We start from the raw sequence: 20,991 nt of genomic DNA, 5'->3' as shown, positions 1-20,991 counted from the left end.
AGACAGACACCCATCGGTGACGACACTCACCAATCAGACGCTTCCTGAGGACCCGCCCTTCCTGTTGCAGCCAAAGCCTTCTGCCTGTGGAGACGAAAATCGATCAAACCCTTCAGTGTGACTCCAGCTCTGACTGTACCTGGTACAGGTAATAAAGTTACAACATGTACAGAGAAACAGGCCCTTCGGCCCACCATATCTGTGCCAGCCTCTTGCCCATATTCCTGCATTAGGATCTGCTATGCCTTACCTATCCCAGTGCCCATCTAAACGTCTCCCTGACACGGAGACTGTATCTGACTCATGTCCTCTGGCAGTGTTCCAGGGTTCAACCACTCTCTGTGTGTTAAACTCTCCTCTCAGGTCCCTGTGAAAGTTCCGGGGATCAGACACACACGAAGCTTTCTGTGCGAGTGCTTGGCAGGGATTGAGATGGAGGAGGACGAATGGGAAGTGTTATAGAACTGGACAGCACAGGGATAGGCCCTTCGGCCCACAGTGTTGTGCTGAACCTGTCGGGAATGATGAAGTCGCAGAGAGGATGTGAGGGGTCTGGATGTGAACGTCACTGGGCAGGGACGTTCCTACTGAAGGCTCCAGTGGTGTTCCAGTGCGCTTTGTGTGCAGGGTGAAGCCAGAGGACTGGAGGCTGCAGGTGTGTAGGGGAGGGAAGGCAGACTGAGTGACAGTCTGTCACATCGCTGGAACAAAGTCTGAGGGCTGCTTAACCTGGCTCTTGGGGACTCGCTGCTCAGTCAGTGTGGATTTGGTGCAGGAGGGTCGTGTTGGACTAACAAATGTTTTTGAGGAAATAATGAGGCAGTCAATAAAAACCTCAGACTTGAGCGAGACTTTGGCAAGTCACAGGTGGCAGGCTGGTCAACACTGGAGAACCCCAGGGGGTGACCCAGGACTGGCTCGGTGGCAGGAAGCCGGGACACCGGTGGATGGGTGCGTCAGTATCGCCCGGGTTCAGCGCGGCTCAGTACTGGGGCTATTCCCACTGTGACCACCGGTTTGGATGAGGGGCTCTGTGTGTGAGGCTGGGCGGTTAAAATGTTGTGGGGTCCAGGCAGCAGCGACCAATCCAATGATCATCTCCCCCTCACCCCCTCAAAGCCCCAGCCCAGGGTTACGTCTGGGGCTATGCTGACTGCCCGGGAAACTGGTTGAAGCTGGGGGGGTGGGCGGGGCTTACTGAAGATGGACAGGGCTTGCTGAGGGTGGGCGGGGCTCGCTGTGGACAGGGTGATAGGATGACCATGTGTGAGAATGGTGCACATGAGGGTGTCATTGTCCACAGGGAACTGAGACACAGAGCGCAGCCCAGAGCACCCCATGGCCCAGCCTGTGGAGTCCTGGGACAGTCCTCCACCACTTACTGCCCATCGTTTCAGAGATGTTTCCATCTCCTGCTCTGGTGGGTTTTTGTTTCTGAGCCTGAAGAATGTTAACATGGTTAAACCCCAGGGCTGATGGAATATACCCCAGGTTATTGAGGCAAGAGGGGAGAATGCTGGGGCTATGACCAAGATAGTTGTGTCCTCTCTAGCCGCAGGTGAGGTCCTGGAGGTCTGGTGAGTAGCCAATGTTGTTCAAGAAGGGAAACGGGGATAATCCTGGTGAGTCAGTGGTGGGGAAATTATTGGAGAGGGTTCTCAGGGAGATGATTTATGAGCATTTGGAAAACCATGGCCTAATTAGGGACAGTCACCATGGCTTTGTGCAGGGCAAATCATGCCTTACTAATTTGAGTTTTTCAAGGAGGCGATGAGGATGATTGATGAAGTTAGAGCTGTGGATGTTGTCTACATGGATTTTAGTAAGGTGTTTGACAAGGTGCCTCATGGGAGGCTCATCCAGAAGATTAAGATGCATGGAATCCATGGTGATTTGGCCATTTGGATTCAGAACTGGCTTACCCATAGAAGACAGAGGGTAGTGGTCGATGGGACTTATTCTGGCCGGAGGTCAATGACTAGTGGTGTCCTGCAGGGATCCGTACTGGGACCTCTGCTGTGTGTGATATACATAAATGACCTGGATGAAAACGTGGATGAGTGGGTTAGTAAGTTCGCAGACGATGCAAAGATTGGTGGTGTTGTGGATCATGTAGAAGATTGCCAAAGGGTACAGCGGGATATAGATCAGTTGCCGATATGGGTGGAGAAATGGCAGATGGAGTTTAATCTGGGCAGGTGTGAGGTGTTGCACTTTGGGAGGTCAAATGAAAGGAGAAAGTGTACAGTTAATGGTAGTACCCTTAACAGCACTAATGGACAGAGGGATCGTGGGGTCCAAGTCCACAGCGCACTGAAAGTGGCCACAGGTAGATAGGATGTAAAGCAGGTGTACGGCACACTTGCCTTTATTGGTCGGGGCATTCAGTATAAGAATCAGGAAGTCATGTTGCAGCTGTGTAAAACTTTTGATTAGGTTGCACTTGGAGTGTTGTGTGCAGTTCTGGTCGCCCCATTACAGGAAGGATGTGGAGACTGTGGAGAGGGCGCAGAAGAGGTTCACCAGGATGCTGCCTGGATTAGAGGGTATGAGCTACGAGGAGAGGTTGGACAGACTTGGGTTGTTTTCTCTGGAGTGTCGGAGACTGAGGGGAGACCTGATGGAAGTTTATGAGATTATGAGAGACACAGATAGAGAAGGCAATCAGAGTCTTTCTCCCAGGGATGAAATGTCTAATACTGGAGGACATGCATTTAAGGTGAGAGGGGGAAGTTCAAAGGAGATGTGTGGGGCAAGTTTTTTTTCCCCCACACAGAGCGGTGGGTGCCTGGAACGAGCTGCCGGGGTGGGGGTGGAGGCAGATACAATAGAGGAGTTTAAGAGACTTATAGCCAGACACATGGATGCGCAGGCAATGGAGGGATATGGATCGTGTGCAGGCTGAAGAGAGTTAGTTAAATTCAGCAGCGTGTTTGCCAGCGACATTGTGGGCCGAAGGTCCTGTCCCTATGCCGGACTGTTCTGTGTCTCTGTCTACTCCTGACGGTTAGACGCCATGTGAGTTTGTGGGGTCACTGTGGGCGAGGGGGTCACTGTGGTTGTCTCCCTCCACCACCCCAACATCACACTGTCGTTGCTGAGCCTCTCATGCTCCATTCACTGTTAACAGTGGACACCCACATGTTTCAAGGACCTCTGGTCCTGGTTCTGAGGTCAGACCCTGACAGCCAACAATTACACATGGAGAGAGGGACAGACCAGGGGTGTGGTGTATTCCCCCACCCCTCCACACACACCGAGTCCAGGGGTGTAGTGTATCCCACACAGTCACACATCACATACACTCGGTCACACATTATACACACACACGCAACCCGGGGGTGTGGTGTATGCCCCACACACACACACTACACACACACACATTTCCATACACGTGTTAATTCATTCTTCAGATCTCGACTTTGTTCACTAAACTGCCCCAAATTGCCCTGAAGTGGAGCTGTTCACATCCCATAGCTGGAGGTGGTGAGCAGACCAGCTCCTGTCCTGGAAAGGTTTTGGCGAACCGTGAGGCTCCAGGACCGATCTGGGAGTGTGGGATCTCCCTATACACCAGCGCTGGGCTCTGGGCCCTAACACAACCCACCCAGCAGCAGTGCGGAGAACTTTCAGATCCACTTCATTATTTCAGAAACCTCTGACCCACATTCCCAGTCAAGAATCCAGCACTGACAGAATTATTGTCGGTTACGTCAACTAACTCCTGGTAAAACAGTCAGCACCTATCGAGCTGCACAAGCATCCCCATGAACAGGCCCCAGAGTCGGTTCCGACCTTGAGGATCCTGAAGCTGAAAGACGCAAAAACTCTTTCCAGAAACATCTTTAGCAGGGAGTGGTGGTGTGACAGGTTCTGCATTGTGCTGCCTCAGTCTCAGAACGATTTTAGGCAGGATGACCACTCTGCCCATCATCCTCTGCTGGCTCCACTCTCAGTCCCACTCCCACAACACTGCCGATTCCTGCCTCCATCCCCTGTCCAACGTTCCTGCAGGACCTGTTCAGCGGTCCCGACTGTGAAATCATTCTCACCTCTCCTCCGACCACATCAGGCTCCAATCACACTGAACAACAGCGACTGAAATTGTTCACAGACATCTTCCACACAAAGACCACCTCAAACGGGCCAAAGTCAAAAGACAACAGGGTTTGGAGATGGAATCTCCAGCCACTTACACGAGGTGCTCCGGGAAACCCTGGGCAAGAAGAGGTTCCAGCAGGGAGGGAGTGCTTCTGCTCTGGAGCTGAGCAGGACACTGAGAAGTTGGCCTGCCTGCACACTCCGCCATCTCATTCACTCCCCAGCACTGCACCCAACCCTCTGGAACCGAGTAACCTCACCCACAGGCAACTTCCTGCTACTGACACTTTGTTCTTTGCTGATGACAAGCAGTGGTGAAAGAGCCAGACGTTGTTCCACAGCTCATGGGCTCTGCTGTCTACCGCGCCCCGTCTGTGAAAGTTCAACAACTGGCCTTTGTGAAACGTTTGTCGTTTGTATCTGAAGCAGGGTCAAGGAGTATCGGAGTGTCGGTGATTGTGTACAAGGAAGGGCGGGGGTTCAGGCTAAAGTTCTGATGTGGGTCAGGATTGGGGCCCTGTCCCTGTGCCTGTCCCTGGGGGAGGGGGAGGGGGTGATGTGGGACGGCGGGTTGTCCCTGGGGGAGGGGGAGGGGGTGATGTGGGACGGCGGGTTGTCCCTGGGGGAGGGGGAAGGGGTGATGTGGGACGGCGGGTTGTCCCTGGGGGAGGGGGAGGGGGTGATGTGGGACGGCGGGTTGTCCCTGGGGGAGGGGGAGGGGGAAGGGGTGATGTGGGACGGCGGGTTGTCCCTGGGGGAGGGGGAAGGGGTGATGTGGGACGGCGGGTTGTCCCTGGGGGAGGGGGTGATGTGGGACGGTGGGTTGTCCCTGGGGGAGGGGGAAGGGGTGATGTGGGACGGTGGGTTGTCCCTGGGGGAGGGGGAAGGGGTGATGTGGGACGGCGGGTTGTCGCTGGGGGAGGGGGAGGGGGAAGGGGTGATGTGGGACGGTGGGTTGTCCCTGGGGGAGGGGGAAGGGGTGATGTGGGACGGCGGGTTGTCCCTGGGGGAGGGGGAGGGGGACGGGGGGATGTGGGACGGTGGGTTGTCCCTGGGGGAGGGGGAAGGGGTGATGTGGGACGGCGGGTTGTCCCTGGGGGAGGGGGAGGGGGAAGGGGTGATGTGGGACGGTGGGTTGTCCCTGGGGGAGGGGGAAGGGGTGATGTGGGACGGCGGGTTGTCCCTGGGGGAGGGGGAGGGGGAAGGGGTGATGTGGGACGGTGGGTTGTCCCTGGGGGAGGGGGAAGGGGTGATGTGGGACGGCGGGTTGTCCCTGGGGGAGGGGGAAGCAGAGTTAGGAAAGTTTGCTTTTAGTGGTGGGGGCTTGGACATTGTCTGGTTTTGGGCAGGACTGTGAGGGACTGATGGTTAGGGGTTAGTTTATTCAGCTGAGAGGGAGGGATTCAGTGTGTTCGGATCACAAGAGGGTGCCTGGGTTAGAGTTGGGGTTGGGTGAATTGCTGGGCTTGGACTGTAATGTTGGATTGAGGTGAGTGTGTTGATGTGATTCACACCTGGAATGGTGCGAATCACATTAACACACTCAGGATTAGGTCAGAATTAGATCAGAACCAGAATTGGGCTCTGTGTTTAAATTGGGTTGGTGCTCGGGCTGGGGTGAAACCCCAAGGAGTGTTGTGAAACAGATTCGGGATCTCAGAAGGCAAGGACTCTGAACACAGTCTTCGAGATAAATGATTTACTTACAAAAGACAAACATGGGAAAATGGTAATGTGGATAACACACACACAACGAACTGGGTACAGACAATCAAGGAAAAACAATACGATACCCACCACCCCTTGACTCAGTGCAGGCACAGCTCTGTGCCAGTAGGGACACTAACTAACCCAACCCTTTAAGAGTGTACACCTCACCAACGATTTCTCCAGCGCCAGTCCACGGTACTCGGCCTGGAATGAAGCAGGTTCATCCGTTGGAGCAGACAGGGAGGGACAGCCAAGCACATGTGGCACTCTTCATAGTGCTGGAGGGCTGGGGGGGGGGGGGGGTCCAGCCCAGGTAATTTACAAAGGCCAATGGTCAAGTGTGTGCTGATGGGTGGGGCGGGGCCAAACCCTGATTGGCAGTGGTGTGTCTTCCGACCAGGTAGGGGGCAGTGCTGTCACATGACAGCCACGACCCTCCACAATACAAGGGGTAAACCTGGATGTGGCTGCTGACCTGCCCCATGTGTTCAGTTTTGTTTCAGATTTCCAGAATCTGCAGTGTTTTGACTTCAGTTTGGGAAGTTTCCAGAATGAATGGTGTGTCTCAGAGGAGGTGTTGAACAGATTGGGCCCCCACACACTGGTGTTTAGGAGAAGAGGTGATCTCATCGACACGTATCAGATTCTGAGGGGTCATAGGTGGGTCCTGAGGGGACGATTCCTCTACTTGAGGCCTGTTTCAGGATGAGGCGGTCACCATTTCAGCTGGGAATGAGGAGGAATCTCTGGAATTCTCTTTGCAGGGTGTGGATGTGGGCTCAGGGTATGTTCACAGCTGGGTTCGACAGATCATTGGTCTGTTGGAGAGTTGAGGATAATGGGTAACATACAGGAAATGGGGCTGGAGACTGGAGTTGGGACAGAGCTGGGAAGCTGTACGTCGGGTCTTGAGGTTATGGCACCAACAACAATCAATTAAAAAGATGGTCCTGGGAACGTTTTTAGAAAGCAATGTAACTGAGCTGAGGCTTGGGGCAGATCAGCCAGGATCACATCGTAGGGCCGGACAGGCTGGAGGCTCCGAGTGGCCGACTCCTGCTCCTACCGTGCCAGCCGGGATCTCCCGGTGGTCGGTCATTTTAATTCCACTTCCCACTCCCATACTGACACGTCTGTCCACGGCCTCCTCCGCCGTCAGGTCGAGGGAACAGCACCTCACGTTCCGCCTGGGCAGTCTCCAACCTGACGGCATGAACATTGAATTCTCAATCTTCCGGTAACCGCTCTCCCTCTGTCCCCTTTCCCCTTTGTTTCTCTTCTCTCTCCTCCTGATCCACCTGGACCCATCACCATACCTCCTTCCCCTCCCCTACCCTCTCCTTCCCCACCTCTATTCCATACTCCACTGTCCTGTCCTATCAGATTCCATCATCTTCAGCCCTTGCTCACTTCCACCTATCACCTCCCAGCTTCTGACATCATTCACACCCTCCCTCTGCCTCACCTGCTTATCACCCCCTCACCTGGATCCACCAATCACCTGCCAGCTCTTGCTCTGCCCCTTCCCCCCACCTCTTTATACCGGCTACCTCCCCTCTTTCTTTCCAGTCCAGATAAAGGGATTTGACCTGAAACGTCAACTGCCCACTTCCTTCCACAGATGCTGCCTGACCCACTGAGTCTGTCCAGCATCTTTGTGTTGCTCCAGGTTTCAGCATCTACAGTCCTCTGTCTCTCCGTGTGTGTCTCTCCGTGTCTCCCCTGTGTCTCTCCGTGTGTGTCTCTCCGTGTGTGTCTCTCCGTGTGTGTCTGTGTCTCTCCGTGTCTCTCTGTGTCTCTCCGTGTGTGTCTCTCCGTGTGTGTCTCTCCGTGTCTCCCGTGTCTCTCCGTGTGTGTCTGTGTCTCTCCGTGTCTCTCTGTGTCTCTCCGTGTGTGTCTCTCCGTGTGTGTCTCTCCGTGTCTCTCCGTGTCTCTGTGTCTCTCCGTGTGTGTCTGTGTCTCTCCGTGTCTCTCTGTGTCTCTCCGTGTGTGTCTCTCTGTGTGTGTCTCTCCGTGTCTCCCGTGTCTCTCCGTGTGTCTCTGCCGTGTCTCTCCGTGTCTCCCCTGTGTCTCTCCGTGTCTCTCTGTGTCTCTCCGTGTGTCTCTCCCGTGTCTCTCCGTGTGCGTGTCTCTCCGTGTGTGTGTCTCTCCGTGTCTCTCTGTGTCTCTCCGTGTGTCTCTCCCGTGTCTCTCCGTGTGCGTGTCTCTCCCGTGTCTCTCCGTGTCTCTCCCGTGTCTCTCCGTGTCTCTCCGTGTCTCTCCCGTGTCTCTCCGTGTCTCTCCATGCTCCGACTCCTGTTGTCCCGTGGACCTGCAGCACCCTCTGGTGGTCACAGCCTGCATCCTCTGAGGACAAAGCCAGAAGTTGGGAATTTCCTGACACCTTCCCTTCTTGATCCAAGGATGGGTTCCTCTCAGAGCCCAGCGGCAAAGCACCAAGTCCTTGAGTTGTGTTGGGAAATCTGGGCACAGGTCAAGGCTGGATTCATTTCAGTGGTGAGGAGACAGGCTGGTTACACGTAATTCAAGCATTTGTTTACATCACACAGCACAGAAACAGGCCCTTCGGCCCAACTGGTCCATGCTGACCAAGGTGCCTACCTAAGCTGGTCCCATTTGCCTGCGTTTGGCCCAATCCCTCTAGACCTCCATGTACCCCCTGTCTAAATGTCTTTTCAACACTGTAATTGTGCCCGCCTCTATCGCTTCCTCTGGCAGCTCGTTGCACACGCCCACCCCCCTGTGTGTGAAATATTTGCCCCTCAGATCCCCTTTAAATCTTTCCCCTCACCTTAAAACTGTGCCCTCTAGTTTTAGACTCCCCTACCCTGGGGAAAACACTGTGACTGTCCACCTTATCTGTGCCCCTCATGATTTTATAACCCTCTATAAGGTGACCCCTCAGCCTCCTTCGCTCCAGGGAAAACAGGCCCAGCCTGTCCAGCCTCTCCTTATAACTCCAGCCCTCCAGTCCCAGTAACGTCCTCGTGAACCTTTTCTGCCCCCTCTCCAGCTAAAGGACACCCTTCCTATAGCTGGGCGACCAGAACTGCACACAGTAACCCAAGTGTGGTCTCATCAATGACTTGTACAGTTGTAACATGACGTCCCAACTCCTGTACTCAGTACCCTGACCGATGAAGGCCAGTGTGCCACACGCCTTCTTCACCACCCTGTCTACCTGTGTTGCCACTTTCAGGGAACTATGTTTTGATCTTTAATCCTTTTAAAATGCATTTTATTGTAGAATGTTTAAGTATTCAATGTCTGTGACTTTCAGACATTTGGTGACATTCTGGCCCGTGATAAGTTTGACAGCCGATGAGTTTAAGAGCAAGTTTTCTCAGTGTCAAAGCCCTTGACGTCCCCATCACCAGCCAGACAACTGGGCACCACAGCTTTACCTCAGTGGGCCATTTATTTGTTCAAAGCGCTGTGCTGTGGCAAGTTCCTGACGAAAGCAATGTGTCTGGGGTTTCACCAGCTGGTAAACATGGGTAGGACGATGGCAAATGTCAGCAGCTTGCTGCTTCCTGAGGGCCCGACCAGTGGCATCCATCCTGTGGGCAGCAATTTGCAGCCTGATTGATGGGTCACGATGGACATCTCCAGAGAACAGGAACGTGTGCCCAACATCACCCTCGTCCTGATGACCACCTTCGTGTGAGGCTGCATCAGGCTGTGTGTAGAAACACCAAGTGTCACTGCGTGCTGAGGTCCCACCTGTCCCCCGTGTTGCAAAGGATGGGTCTGGCCTCATTACTGCTCAATGCGCCAGTCAGCTGGACGTTGCCACACTACCTGTCCTCTGTGGGAGACTTCTTCCAGGCAAACACCTTAGACCACAAGTCCATTGGGCAGTGGTCAATGTGGAACGTCCTGCAGACACTGCAGGACAAGGACTTACGGATACTGTGGGGAGGTTCCCTGAGCAAATGGTCCAAACCATCTGGCAGAATCCATCATCGCCAGAACTCACCAAAAGGCACCAAGACCGCGCTTGGCTGGCGGTGAGAGCGGCCCTCCCAGTCGGACCCTTCCTGTACAGTCAGAGACTCACTCCCAGCACACTCTGCCTTTAGGACGGCTGCAGTGGGCTTGAGACAATTGTCCAGATCGTTGCAGACGGTGGATTTGTGAAGAGGGCGTGGAGACGGATGCATGGGTCCATATCCCGGTTCATTCCCAGCAGCTGCGTGACAGAGGACTCTCTGATCTCCGGGCTGTTCCTGGGGACACACCGAGACAGACATCAGGTGTGGCTGGAAGATCATCAACTCGGTGAAGGACGCCCTTTGGTCTGCGCGAAACCTGTGGGTCTCCCAGCTCAGCGAGATGTCCGTAGGGGAACGCTGCCGGCTGGCACATTCCCGGCTGCAGGAGTCCGTGCTGAGGGACGCACTGAAGCTGGGTGCAGCCAATGCTGAGGTGTGGGGAGGACCACAGTCTGGACTCCTGTCATGGGACACCAGATTGTAGGAACAGGGAGGTTGCTCCTTGTGACTAGACTGCTTTGTGCTCAGTTTAACGTGTCACTGGGATGTCGGTGGGTTCCAGCTGACATCCAGGGGAAGGATGGAGGGTGTGTGGGACCAGAGCAAGGGGTTATGGGTTGCTTTGGGGCCAGGGGTTTGGGGGTAAAGGTTGATTTAGGATTGGAGGTGTTTTGGAGACGGTTGTAGGGTGAGCTGGGAGGTGATGCCCGAGGAATGTGCTTCATTAACTGTGGGTTAGGGTTAGGGTCCATCTCCAACAAGTGAAAGGGACTCATTCCCATCATCTCACAGCCTGCTTTAGATGTGCCACAGGTTCTGTATCTGATAACCATGGAGACACAGATCAGAGAGAGACAGTGATTTACTTACTGATCCGTTCCTCAAATTCCCATATGGCCCTGGAGATTCCTCCAGGATATCCTCTCTCACGTCCTCCCTTTCCCCCTCCTCTTTCTCAGCCCCTCTGTTACATCTGAAACATCAGCTGCCGGTCCTTTCTTCCCTCAACCACAATTCTGTGATTGCAGTGACCAGAATTCCAAGTTCCAATCCACGCTTGAAGCTCATATCACTGTGAGGATCCTTGCATTAAAGTCAATGCTGTTGAGCCCTCCCACACTCTCTAACCCGCCTCTGCCAGCCCTGCCCCTGGACTTGTCTGCCACCCTCGACGTTTCACCCCTCTCCCCGCTGCTGTACAGTTTAAACCCTCCCAGGCAATGTAAGCACATCTCCTGCAGGAAGGAGAAGTGGGTGAGGCTCCAGCAATGTGAGGGGGAATCCGAGACGTCCTCCACTTTCAGAAAGTGGGGTTTCCTTCCCACTGTTATTGATGGAGCCCCCACATCTCCTCTACTTCCGCACGTCTGCCCTTACCCTGCCCACCCTGAGGCAGAACAGGGATAGAGTTTCCCTGGTGCTCACCCATCTCATCAGCAGCCTGTGCATTCAGCACATCATCCTTTGCAACTTCCACCAGCCACATCTTCCCCTCTTTGTCCCTTTTGGCTTTCTCTCCGTGACTCCCTGGTCTGTTCCTCCTTTCCCTCCAACCCACTCTCTCCCCTGTAACCACAAGAGGTGTACATAGAACATAGAGCAGTACAGCACAGGACAGGCCCTTCGGCCCACAATGTTGTGCCAACATAGCTAATCCCTCCTACCTACAGAATGCCCATATTCCTCCATTCTCCTCTCATCCATGTGCCCATCCAAGCCCCTCTTAAAAGCCCCCAATGAATTTGCCTCCATCACTCTTTCAGGCAACGCATTCCAGGCATCCACCACTCTCTCAGTAAAAAACGTACCCCTCACGTCTATTCTGAACCTATCCCCTCTCACCTTAAATGCATGCCCTCTGGTGTTGGACCGCTCAATAATGGGAAAAATATATTGCTTGTCCACCCTGTCTGTGCCTCTCCTGATAGCACATGCCCTCTAATCCAGGCAGCATCCTGGTAAACCTCCTCTGCACCCTCTCTAAAGCCTCGACATAGTGAGGTGACCAGAATTGCACGCAATACTCTAAATGTGGCCTAACCAGAGTTCTATAGAGATGCATCATAACTTCCTGACTCCTATACTCAATACCTTGATTAATAAATGCAAGCATCCCATAAGCCTTCTTAACCACCCTACCTACCTGTGTAGCCACTTTCAATGAGTCATGAACTTGCACCCCAAGGTCTCTCTGCTCTTCAACACTGTTAAGGGTCTTGCCCTTCAGAGTGTACTGCCTCTTGACATTAGCCCTACCAAGGTGCAACCCCTCACATTTATCCGGGTTAAACTCCATCTGCCATTTCTCTGCCCACATCTGCAACTGATCTATATCACGCTGTATCTGTTGCCAGTCCTCTACACTATTCACAACTCCACCAACCTTGGTATCTGCAAACTTACCAACCCATCCATCAACACACTCATCCAGGTCATTTATGTACATTGCAAACAGCAGAGATCCCAGTACAGATCCCTGCAGAACACCACTACACACAGGCCTCCAGCCCGAATAAGTCCCTTCAACCACCACCCTCTGTCTTCTACAGGCAAGCCAGTTCTGGATCCACACAGCTAATTCTCCACTGACCCCATGCATCCAAACTTTCTTGATTAACCGATGATGTGGGACCTTGTCAAATGCCTTACTGAAGTCCATATAGATGACATCCACAGCTCTACCTTCATCAATCTCTCTCATCACCTTGTCAGAAAACTCAACCAGGTTGGTAGGACACGACTTGCCCCGCACAAAGCCATACTGGCTTTCCCTAATCGAGCCATTGGCTTCCAGATGCTTGTATACCCCATCTCTAAGAATGTTCTCCAGCAATTTCCCCACAACTGACGTGAGACTCACCGGTCTATAGTTCCCCGGATTTTCCCTTGTTCCTTTCTTAAACAGAGGAACGACACCAGCCACTCGCCAGTCCTCCGGGACCTCACCCGTGGTCAAAGGTGACACAAAGATACTGGTCAAGGTCCCAGCAATTTCCTCTCTTGCCTCCCTCAGTAACCTGGGGTATATCCCATCGGGCCCCGGGGACTTATCCACCTTAATACTGTTTAGGAGACCTAACACTACCTCCTCCTTGACCTCTAAATGCCCTATGTTTCCACCCTCAGTTCCAATTTCTGCATCCTGCACGTCCCTTTCCTGGGTCAATACTGAAGGGAAATATTCAGAACCTCACCCACATCCTCTGCATCCAAATGTAGATTCCCTTCTTTATCCTTAAGTGGTCCTACCCTGTCCCTCGTTGTCCTCCTATTCCTTACATAGGTATAGAATGCCTTTGGATTCTCCTTAATCCTACTTGCTAAGGACTTTTCATGGGTCCTCCTGGCTTTCCTAATTCTTTTCATGAGTTCATTTCTAGCTTCTTTCTAGTCCTCAGGTGCTCTATCTGATCCTAACTTCTGAAGCTCTACATACTTGTCCTATTTCTCCTTGACTAAGTTCATCACTTCTCTGGATATCCAAGGTTCCCTTATTTTCCCATTCATGTCCTTCCTTCTAATCGGGATATACCTATCCTGTACCCTCTGTATTTGATCCTTGAACACTTTCCACATGTTTGACATGGACTTGCCAGTAAAACGGTGTTCCCAGTTTACTCTACCTGGTTCCTGCCTTATGCCTTCATAATTTGCCCTGCTCTAATTTAAAACCCTCCTGCTAGCCCCATACCCATCGTTATCTATAGCTATCCTGAAAGTTAATGAGCTGTGGTCACTGTTCCCCAATTGCTCACCCACTGATAGGTGAATCAGTGTACCACCTGTCCCTACCCCTCCTCCCTCACCACCATCCAGGGCCCTGAACTTCCCCTCCAGGTGAGGCAGAGATTCACCTGCGTATCCTCCAGTGTTATCGATTGCATCCAGTGCTCCCGACGTGGCCTCCTCTGTATCGGTGAATCTGGACACAGACCAGGTGACCGCTGAGCACCTTTGCTCCGTCTGCCGTGGCCGTCTGGATCTCCCGGTTGCAGCCATTTTAATTCCCCTCCCATTCTCACACTGACCTCGGCCTCCTCCACTGCCAAGACGAGGCTAAGCACAAACTCGAGGAACAGCGCATTATAGTCTGCCTGAGTGGTCTACAACCTGGTGGTATGAACATTGAATTCTCCAACTTCCAGTTAACTGCTCCCCCTCCGTCCCTTTTCTCTCTCCTCCTGATCTACCCAGCCCCCATCATCCTTCGCCCACCCCTCACCCCTCACCCACACACTCCTCCCCCTGGGTCCCCTCCCCACCCCCTCCCTTGGGTTCCAGGCTCCACCTTCCTCTCCTGTCACCTCCACCTCTCACCTCCCAGCCTCTGTCACTACTTCCACTCTCGCATCCTCCGTCTGCCCATCAGCCCCCTCACCTGGATCCACCCATCACCTGCCAGCTCTTGCCCCTCCCCTTCCCCCCACCTTTTATACCAGCCATCTCCCCTCTACTCTTTCAGTCCAGATGAAGGGTCTCGACCCGAAACGTCGACTGTCCATTTCCCTCCACGGATGCTGCCCGACCCGCTGAGTTTCTCCAGCGCTTTGTGTGTTGCTCCAGATTCCAACATCTGCCGTCTCCGGTGTCTCCACTTGCCTGGCTACAATCCCCAGTTCTGCCCTTCCACCAGTAGCAAGACCTGAGTTTCACCTTGCAGAGTCGGGAGTTCGAGCCAGATGCGGAGTGGGACCTTTGAAAAGAGGTGAGTCTCTGTGCGTGTGCTTGTGAGTTTCACCTTGCAAGAGTCTAAACGAGGCACATGTGCAAATTGTTACCAGTTGATTGGCTGATTAACAGCAGCAAATAACGGGAGGGTAGGTATAAGTAGAGTGACCGTTGTGTGAGTGGGCTGGTGTTAGAGGCTTTGGCTCAAGAGGCTTCAACGAGAGGAGGCGAAGGTAGGTTTCTTTCTCGCTTTGGCGTGTCCTTTAGTGCCAGGCAGAGTAGTGAGACTGGCTCCAGGGTCAGTGGTGTGTTCAGCTTGTGAAATGTGGGAGTTCTGGGAGACATCCATGCTCCCTGATAACTACATCTGCACGAGGTGCATCCAGCTGCAGCTCCTTACAGACTGGGTTAGGGAACTGGAGGTGCAGCTGGATGACCTTCGGCTCCTACAGGAGAACGAAGGGTTCATAGATAAGAGCAACAGGGAGGCAGTCACCCCGAAGCTGCAGGAGGCAGGTAGCTGGGTGACTGTCAGGAGAAGGACGGAGAATAGGCAGGTAGTGCAGAGTATCCCTGTGGCTGTTCCCCTCAATAATAGGTACACCGCTCTGGATACTGTTGGGGGGGGGGGACGACCTACCAGGGGAAAGCTGCAGTGACCAGGTCTCTGGCACTGCGCCTGGTTGTGTGGTGCAGAAGGGAAGGGGGGGGGGGGGGGGGAAGAGGAGGGTGGTAGTGACAGGGGATTCAATAGTAAGGGGGCAGACAGCAGATTATGTGGATATGAAAGAGACTCCCGGATGGTACGTTGCCTCCCTGGTGCCAGGGTCAGGGACGCCAGAGGTCGTGGTACATATTGGTACCAACGACATGTGCAGAAAAAGAGATGAGGTCCTGAAGAGGGAATATAGGGAGCTAGGTAGGAAGCTGAAAAGCAGGACCTCAGGGGTAGTATTCTCTGGATTGCTGCCTGTGCCACATGTGAGTGAGGGTAAGAATAGGATGATTTGGCAGATGAATGTGTGGCTGAGAAATTGGTGCAGGGGGCTGGATTTCAGGTTTGTTGATCATTGGGATCTCTTCTGGGGAAGGTACGACCTGTACAAAAGGGACGGGTTACACCTGAACTGGAGGGGGACCAATATTCTTCTGGGCAGGTTTGCTAGAACTGTTGGGGAGGGATTAAACTAGTTTGGTAGGGGGATGGGAACCAGAGTGATAGGTCAGAGCTTGGTTCATTTAGTGTCCAAGTAGATGCAGAGTGTAGAAAGACTGTGAGGAAGGACAGGCAGTTGAAAGGGCAAAACTGCAGTCAGTTGGATGGGCTGAAGTTTGTCTGCTCTAATGTGAGAAGCATCAGGAGCAAGGGTGGTGAACTTAGAGTGTGGGTAAGTATGTGGAACTATGACATGGTGGCCATTACTGAGACTTGGCTGTCACAAGGGCAGGAGTGGGTACTGGATATTCCGGGGTTTAGATGTTTCAAAAGGGACAGGGACGGAGGTAAAAGAGGTTGGGGAGTGGCTTTGCTGATCAGGGACAGTGTCACAGCTGCAGAAAGGGAGGATGTCCTGGAGGAATCGTCCACTGAGTCAGTGTGGGTGGAGGTCAGAAACAGGAAGGAAGCAATCACTCTATTGGGAGTATTCTACAGACACCCCCCCCCCCCCCCCCCCCCCCCCCCCCAATACAGCAGAGATGCTGAAGAACAAATCAGGAGGCAGATTTTGGAGAGGTGCAGAAGTAACAGGGTTGTTATCATGCGTGATTTCAACTTGCCTAATATTGATTGGCACCTCCTTAGTGTAAAGGGGATAGATGGGGTGGAGTTTGTTAGGTGTGTCCAGGAAGGATTCCTGACACAGTATGTGGACAGGCCGACTAGAGGAGAGGCCGTACTGGACCTGGTACTAGGCAATGAGCCGGATCAGGTTTCAGACCTCTCGGTGGGAGAGCATTTTGGAGATGGTGACCATAACTCTTTGACCTTTACCGTAGCCTTGGAGAGGGATAGGAGCAGACGATATGGGAAAGTATTTAACTGGGGGAGGGGGAATTATGATGCTATTGGGCAGGAACTTGGGAGCATAAATTGGGAACAGATGTTGTTGGGGAAGTGCACAGCGGAAATGTGGAGGTTGCTTGAGGAACACTTGCATGGGGCTCTGCATAGGTTTGTCCCATTGAGGTAGGGTAAGGAGGTCGAGTGAAGGAACCATGGGTGACACAAGATGTAGAATATCTTGTTAAGAGGAAGAAAGAATCATACCTGAGGTTTAGAAAGCATGGATCAGACAGGGCTCTGGAGAGTTACAATGTAGCCAGAAGGGAGCTTAAGAATGGACTTAGGAGAGCTAGAAGGGGGCATGAGAGGTCCTTGGTGAGTAGGATCAAGGAAAACCCCAAGGCGTTCTACACGTATGTGAAGAATAGAAGGATGACTAGAGTGAGGGTAGGACCGATCAGGGATAAAAGAGGAATCGTGTGCCTGGAGTAGGAAGAGGTAGGGGAGGTCCTTCATGAATACTTTGCTTCAGTATTCACCAGAGAGAGAGACCCTGATGTTTGTGAGGATGGCGTACGACAGGCTGATGTGCTAGGGCACGTCGATGTGGGGAAAGAGGATGTGTTGGAACTTTTGAAAAACATTAGGATAGATAAGTCACCAGGGGTGGATGGGATAGATCCAAGGTTATTTTGGGAAGCGAGGGAAGAGATTGCTGCGCCTTTGATGATGATCTTTGTGTCCTCACTGGCCTCAGGAGTAGTGCCAGATGATTGGAGGGTGGGAAATGTTGTTCCTTTGTTTAAGAAAGGAAATAGGGATAACCCTGGGAATCACAGACCAGTGAGTCTTACTTCAGTGGTGGGCAAATTACTGGAGAAGATTCTTAGAGACAGGATTTATGAGCATTTAGAGAAGCATAGGCTGATTAGAGACAGTCAGCATGGCTTTGTGAGGGGCAGGTCGTGCCTGATTAAATTTTTGAGGGTGACGAAGTGCGTGTCCCCTTTGACTCCCACCAGCTTCCAATGCACCATAGAAAGCATCCTATCTGGATGTATCACGGCTTGGTACAGCAACTGCTCTGCCCAGGACCGCAAGAAACTGCAGAGAGTTGTGGACACAGCCCAGTGCATCACAGAAACCAGCCTCCCCTCCATGGACTCTGTCTATACCTCTCGCTGCCTTGGTGAAGCAGCCAGCATAATCAAAGACCCCACCCACCCGGGTCATTCTCTCTTCTCTCCTCTTCCATTAGGCAGAAGACACAGGAGCCTGAGGGCACATACCACCAGGCTCAAGGGTAGTTTCTATCCCATGGTGATAAGACTATCGAACGGTTCCCTTACACGATGAGATGGACTCTTGACCTCACAATTTACCTTGTTTGACCTTGCACCTTATAGTCTACCTGCAATGCACTTCCCTGTAACTGTGACACTTTACTCTGTATTCTATTATAGTTTTTACCCTGTACTGCCTCAATGCACTGTGGAATGAATTGATCTGTACGATCGGTATGTAAGACAAGTTTTTCACTGTACCTCGGTACAAGTGACAATAATAAACCAATACCAATACATTGATGAAGGTAGAGCAGTGGATGTGGTGTATATGGATTTTCGTCAGGCGTTTGATAAGATTCCTCATGGAAGGCTCATTCAGAAAGTCAGGAGGTATGGGATCCAGGGAAACTTGGCTGTGTGGATTCAGAATTGGCTCACCCATAGAAGACAGAGGGTGGTGGTAGATGGAGCGTATTCTGCCTGTAGGTTGGTGACCAGTGGTGTTCGCAGGGATCTGTTCTGGGACCCCTGCTCTTTGTGATTTTTATAAATGACTTGGATGAGGATGTGGAAGGGTGGGTTAGTAAGTTTGCTGATTGGTGTTGTGGATAGTGTAGAAGGTTGCTGATGGAATGCAGAGCTGGGCTGAGAAGTGGCAGGGCCAGTGGGTAGTGGTGAGGTGTGTGTCCCACTGGGGGAGAGCAGCATTGCCATTGTGACTATGTGCACGTGCCCCAGCCTGTCCGGAGGGACAGACCAAGGAGGCAGCAACGGCCCCGTGGGGTGGGTCTCTGGTGGGGGTGGGAATGAGGTTTGCAGACCCCAGGTGGGGTTCCCATGGACTGTGGATCAGCCCTGGTGGTGGTGGTGGTGGTGGTGGTGGTGGTGGTGGGGGGGGTGTGGGGAGGTCACCCCCTGTGGGAGGGTGGTGAGGTCCTGATGGGGCGATTTTCCCCCGCGCTCTGCGCCCGCCCTGTACCCCCACCCCCCCCCCCCCCCCATGAGCAGAGGCTGCTGGGACAGGCACACACACAGACCCTCACTGGAATGTGTTTGTTTACAGACATTTAATGTGAAAACTTGAGCAGGGTGGGGCCCTGTGTCAGAGCACGGAGCGGGGGGGTGGTGGGTTAACATGCCCTGTCCTCGGTGCCAAGCTCCCGGTCACTGGGAGGGGTCCACGCGAGCGAGGATGATGGCCGTCCGGCTGGGGATGTAGACCTGGAACACAGACCATAGGCAGAGTCAACGCAGGACAGCACGGGCAGCGCAGGACAATACAGGGCAGCACAGCCAACACAGAGCACAGGCCAGGGCCAGAGAGGGCTGTGGAGACTGCAGGATGGGGATGGGGATGGGGGGGCCAGGCCTGGATATTCCCTCCCCCCGCCCCACAGGTGGGAGACTCTACTCTCCCCTCCCCTCTCCTCTGGCCAGGCTGAGTCTGTTCCCCTCCCCACATACAGGGCAGTTGAGGTCATCCAGGGATATTCAGACTGGGCGGGCTGTCACAGAATGGTGGGGCCGAGTGGCCTCCCTTGCTGTCACAGAGGCAGTGACACAGAAATTCAGGAAGGTAACTAGTGTCTGAAGAGCCTGTGAGCCCAGGTTGGTCAGTGGCCCGTGGACCGTTCGTTATTACTTCAGAAAGGTCACTGTGGGAGCACAATGTACATGCAGCTCTGCTGCCCTACAGCATACACCAAACAGTGGCTTGTGGTACAGTCCATCGGAGGTTGGTGCAGTCCCTGTTGAGTGAGGCACTCCCAACAGTAGTTACAGCATGGACAGAGATGAAACTACAACTTTACATATCTCCCGAGGGAGGGGCACTGCAGTTCCAGGTCAGTGGTGCAGCAAGCCCTCCAGCTCCCCATCCAACCACCAACTCAACATGTGCTCCCCAGTTGAGGATGTACCAAGTATTCCACTGATAAGAACAGACACTATCCTTCATCTGAGCCAGAAGGCCCAGAGCGATACCTACAACACCACGGACCCTCTGGGATCCTCCTTACCCTCCCTGTTTTAAGTCAGGCCACCTGCCTGCAGAGACCCATCCCCACCCCAAATCCCCAGGTTTGGTGGGATTTCTCCTTCAGGTTGACAGACGAGGCCTTTTCCCCCTTTTCAATGAAATTTGGATGTCTTATGAGGGTAGTTTGAGTGAGCTAGGGCTCACTTCTCTCACACTCAACTTCTCTTTGGAGAGGAGGATGATGAGAGGTGACTTGATAGAGGTGTACAAGATGATAAGAGGCATAGATCGAGTGGACAGTCAGAGACTTTTTCCCAGGGTGACAAGGGCTAACACGAGGGAACATAATTTTAAGGTGATTGGAGGAAGGTATAAGGGGGATGTCAGGGGTAAGTTTTTTTTACACAGAGAGTGGTGGGTGCCTGGAGGCAGATACATCAAGGACATTTAAGAGACTCATGACACATGAATGATAGAAAAATGGAGGGCTATGAGCGAGGAAATGAATTGACCTTAGAGTAGGTTAAAATGTCAGCACAACATCGTGGGCCAAAGGGCCTGTACTGTGCTGTAGTGTTCTATGTTTAAACTTCTTCATGGAAATGTGAAATAGTTGGAATTCCACCTATACACACATCCATCACCGTCACAGGCTGCTGTGAAGATAAGCTTCACCCACCAGTTACATGTGTGGGGGGTGGGAGTGATGAATTCTTTTTGTCCCCAACGTCGCAGCCCCACAGGTGTGTTGTCCCACTGGGAGGGGCACTGGTGTGTTAACATCCCGAGGTTACGGCCCACTGCAGCAGAGACCATTAATTCAGCACACAGAGCGGGGTGTGCCAGTGACACACCGCAGTGCAAATGGCTTGCAGCATTAAACAGCTAATCTGGGCTCAAGTGAGGGCTCAGGAAACCTGCCACAACAGTGGGTCCTGTTGCATAAACTCACATAAACACTTGACAAAAGGCTGTGGTCTCGGACATAGATTCATTAATGATATTAACGTATTTTGTTTCTGACCACTGCAAATGTAGCAGAGAGAGCAGTGAGGCAAAGGTTCAACAATAGCAAGGGGCTGTAGTTAACTGATGTCACTCATGAGTAAAGACTGGAGAAATGATCTGATGGCCAATAATCCAAAGACTCCACAGCAGACCCACTTTTGGTCTCTGGACCGGAAGGACAGCACTCTGGCCTTGGAGTCAGTGCAGCCAAAGTTCACCAAGTTGGTCCCTGAGATGGAG

General features: G+C 52.9%; 2 protein-coding genes and 1 pseudogene across 4 annotated transcripts in view; all 3 read right to left on the bottom strand.

Annotated features, from left to right (window-relative positions):
• Positions 1-4,309, bottom strand: part of LOC127569700 (ubiquitin-associated and SH3 domain-containing protein A-like) — a 31,623-nt gene extending 27,314 nt beyond the window's left edge. The window contains exons 1-2 of the mRNA XM_052014501.1: positions 4,197-4,309; positions 31-84 (exon numbers count right to left, since the gene is read on the bottom strand). Coding sequence (XP_051870461.1) covers positions 31-84; positions 4,197-4,309 — 167 coding nt within the window. The remainder of the gene's footprint in view (positions 1-30; positions 85-4,196) is intronic.
• A 14,506-nt stretch (positions 4,310-18,815) lies between these two features.
• Positions 18,816-20,991, bottom strand: part of gbe1b (glucan (1,4-alpha-), branching enzyme 1b) — a 394,510-nt gene continuing 392,334 nt past the window's right edge. For 2 of the 3 annotated variants that reach the window (XM_052014127.1, XM_052014129.1), the window contains one exon: positions 18,816-18,986. In XM_052014127.1, coding sequence (XP_051870087.1) covers positions 18,930-18,986 — 57 coding nt within the window. In that variant the 3' untranslated portion in view covers positions 18,816-18,929. Of the gene's footprint in view, positions 18,987-20,950; positions 20,981-20,991 lie in introns of those variants that run through there. The other variant, XM_052014128.1, reaches the window with a different exon arrangement.
• On the bottom strand, positions 19,574-19,746 carry LOC127570094 (uncharacterized; annotated as a pseudogene).

Source organism: Pristis pectinata, chromosome 4 (genome assembly GCF_009764475.1).
Source record: "Pristis pectinata isolate sPriPec2 chromosome 4, sPriPec2.1.pri, whole genome shotgun sequence".
Classification (NCBI taxonomy): domain Eukaryota; kingdom Metazoa; phylum Chordata; class Chondrichthyes; order Rhinopristiformes; family Pristidae; genus Pristis; species Pristis pectinata.
This window is presented reverse-complemented; position numbering and strand designations above follow the sequence as displayed.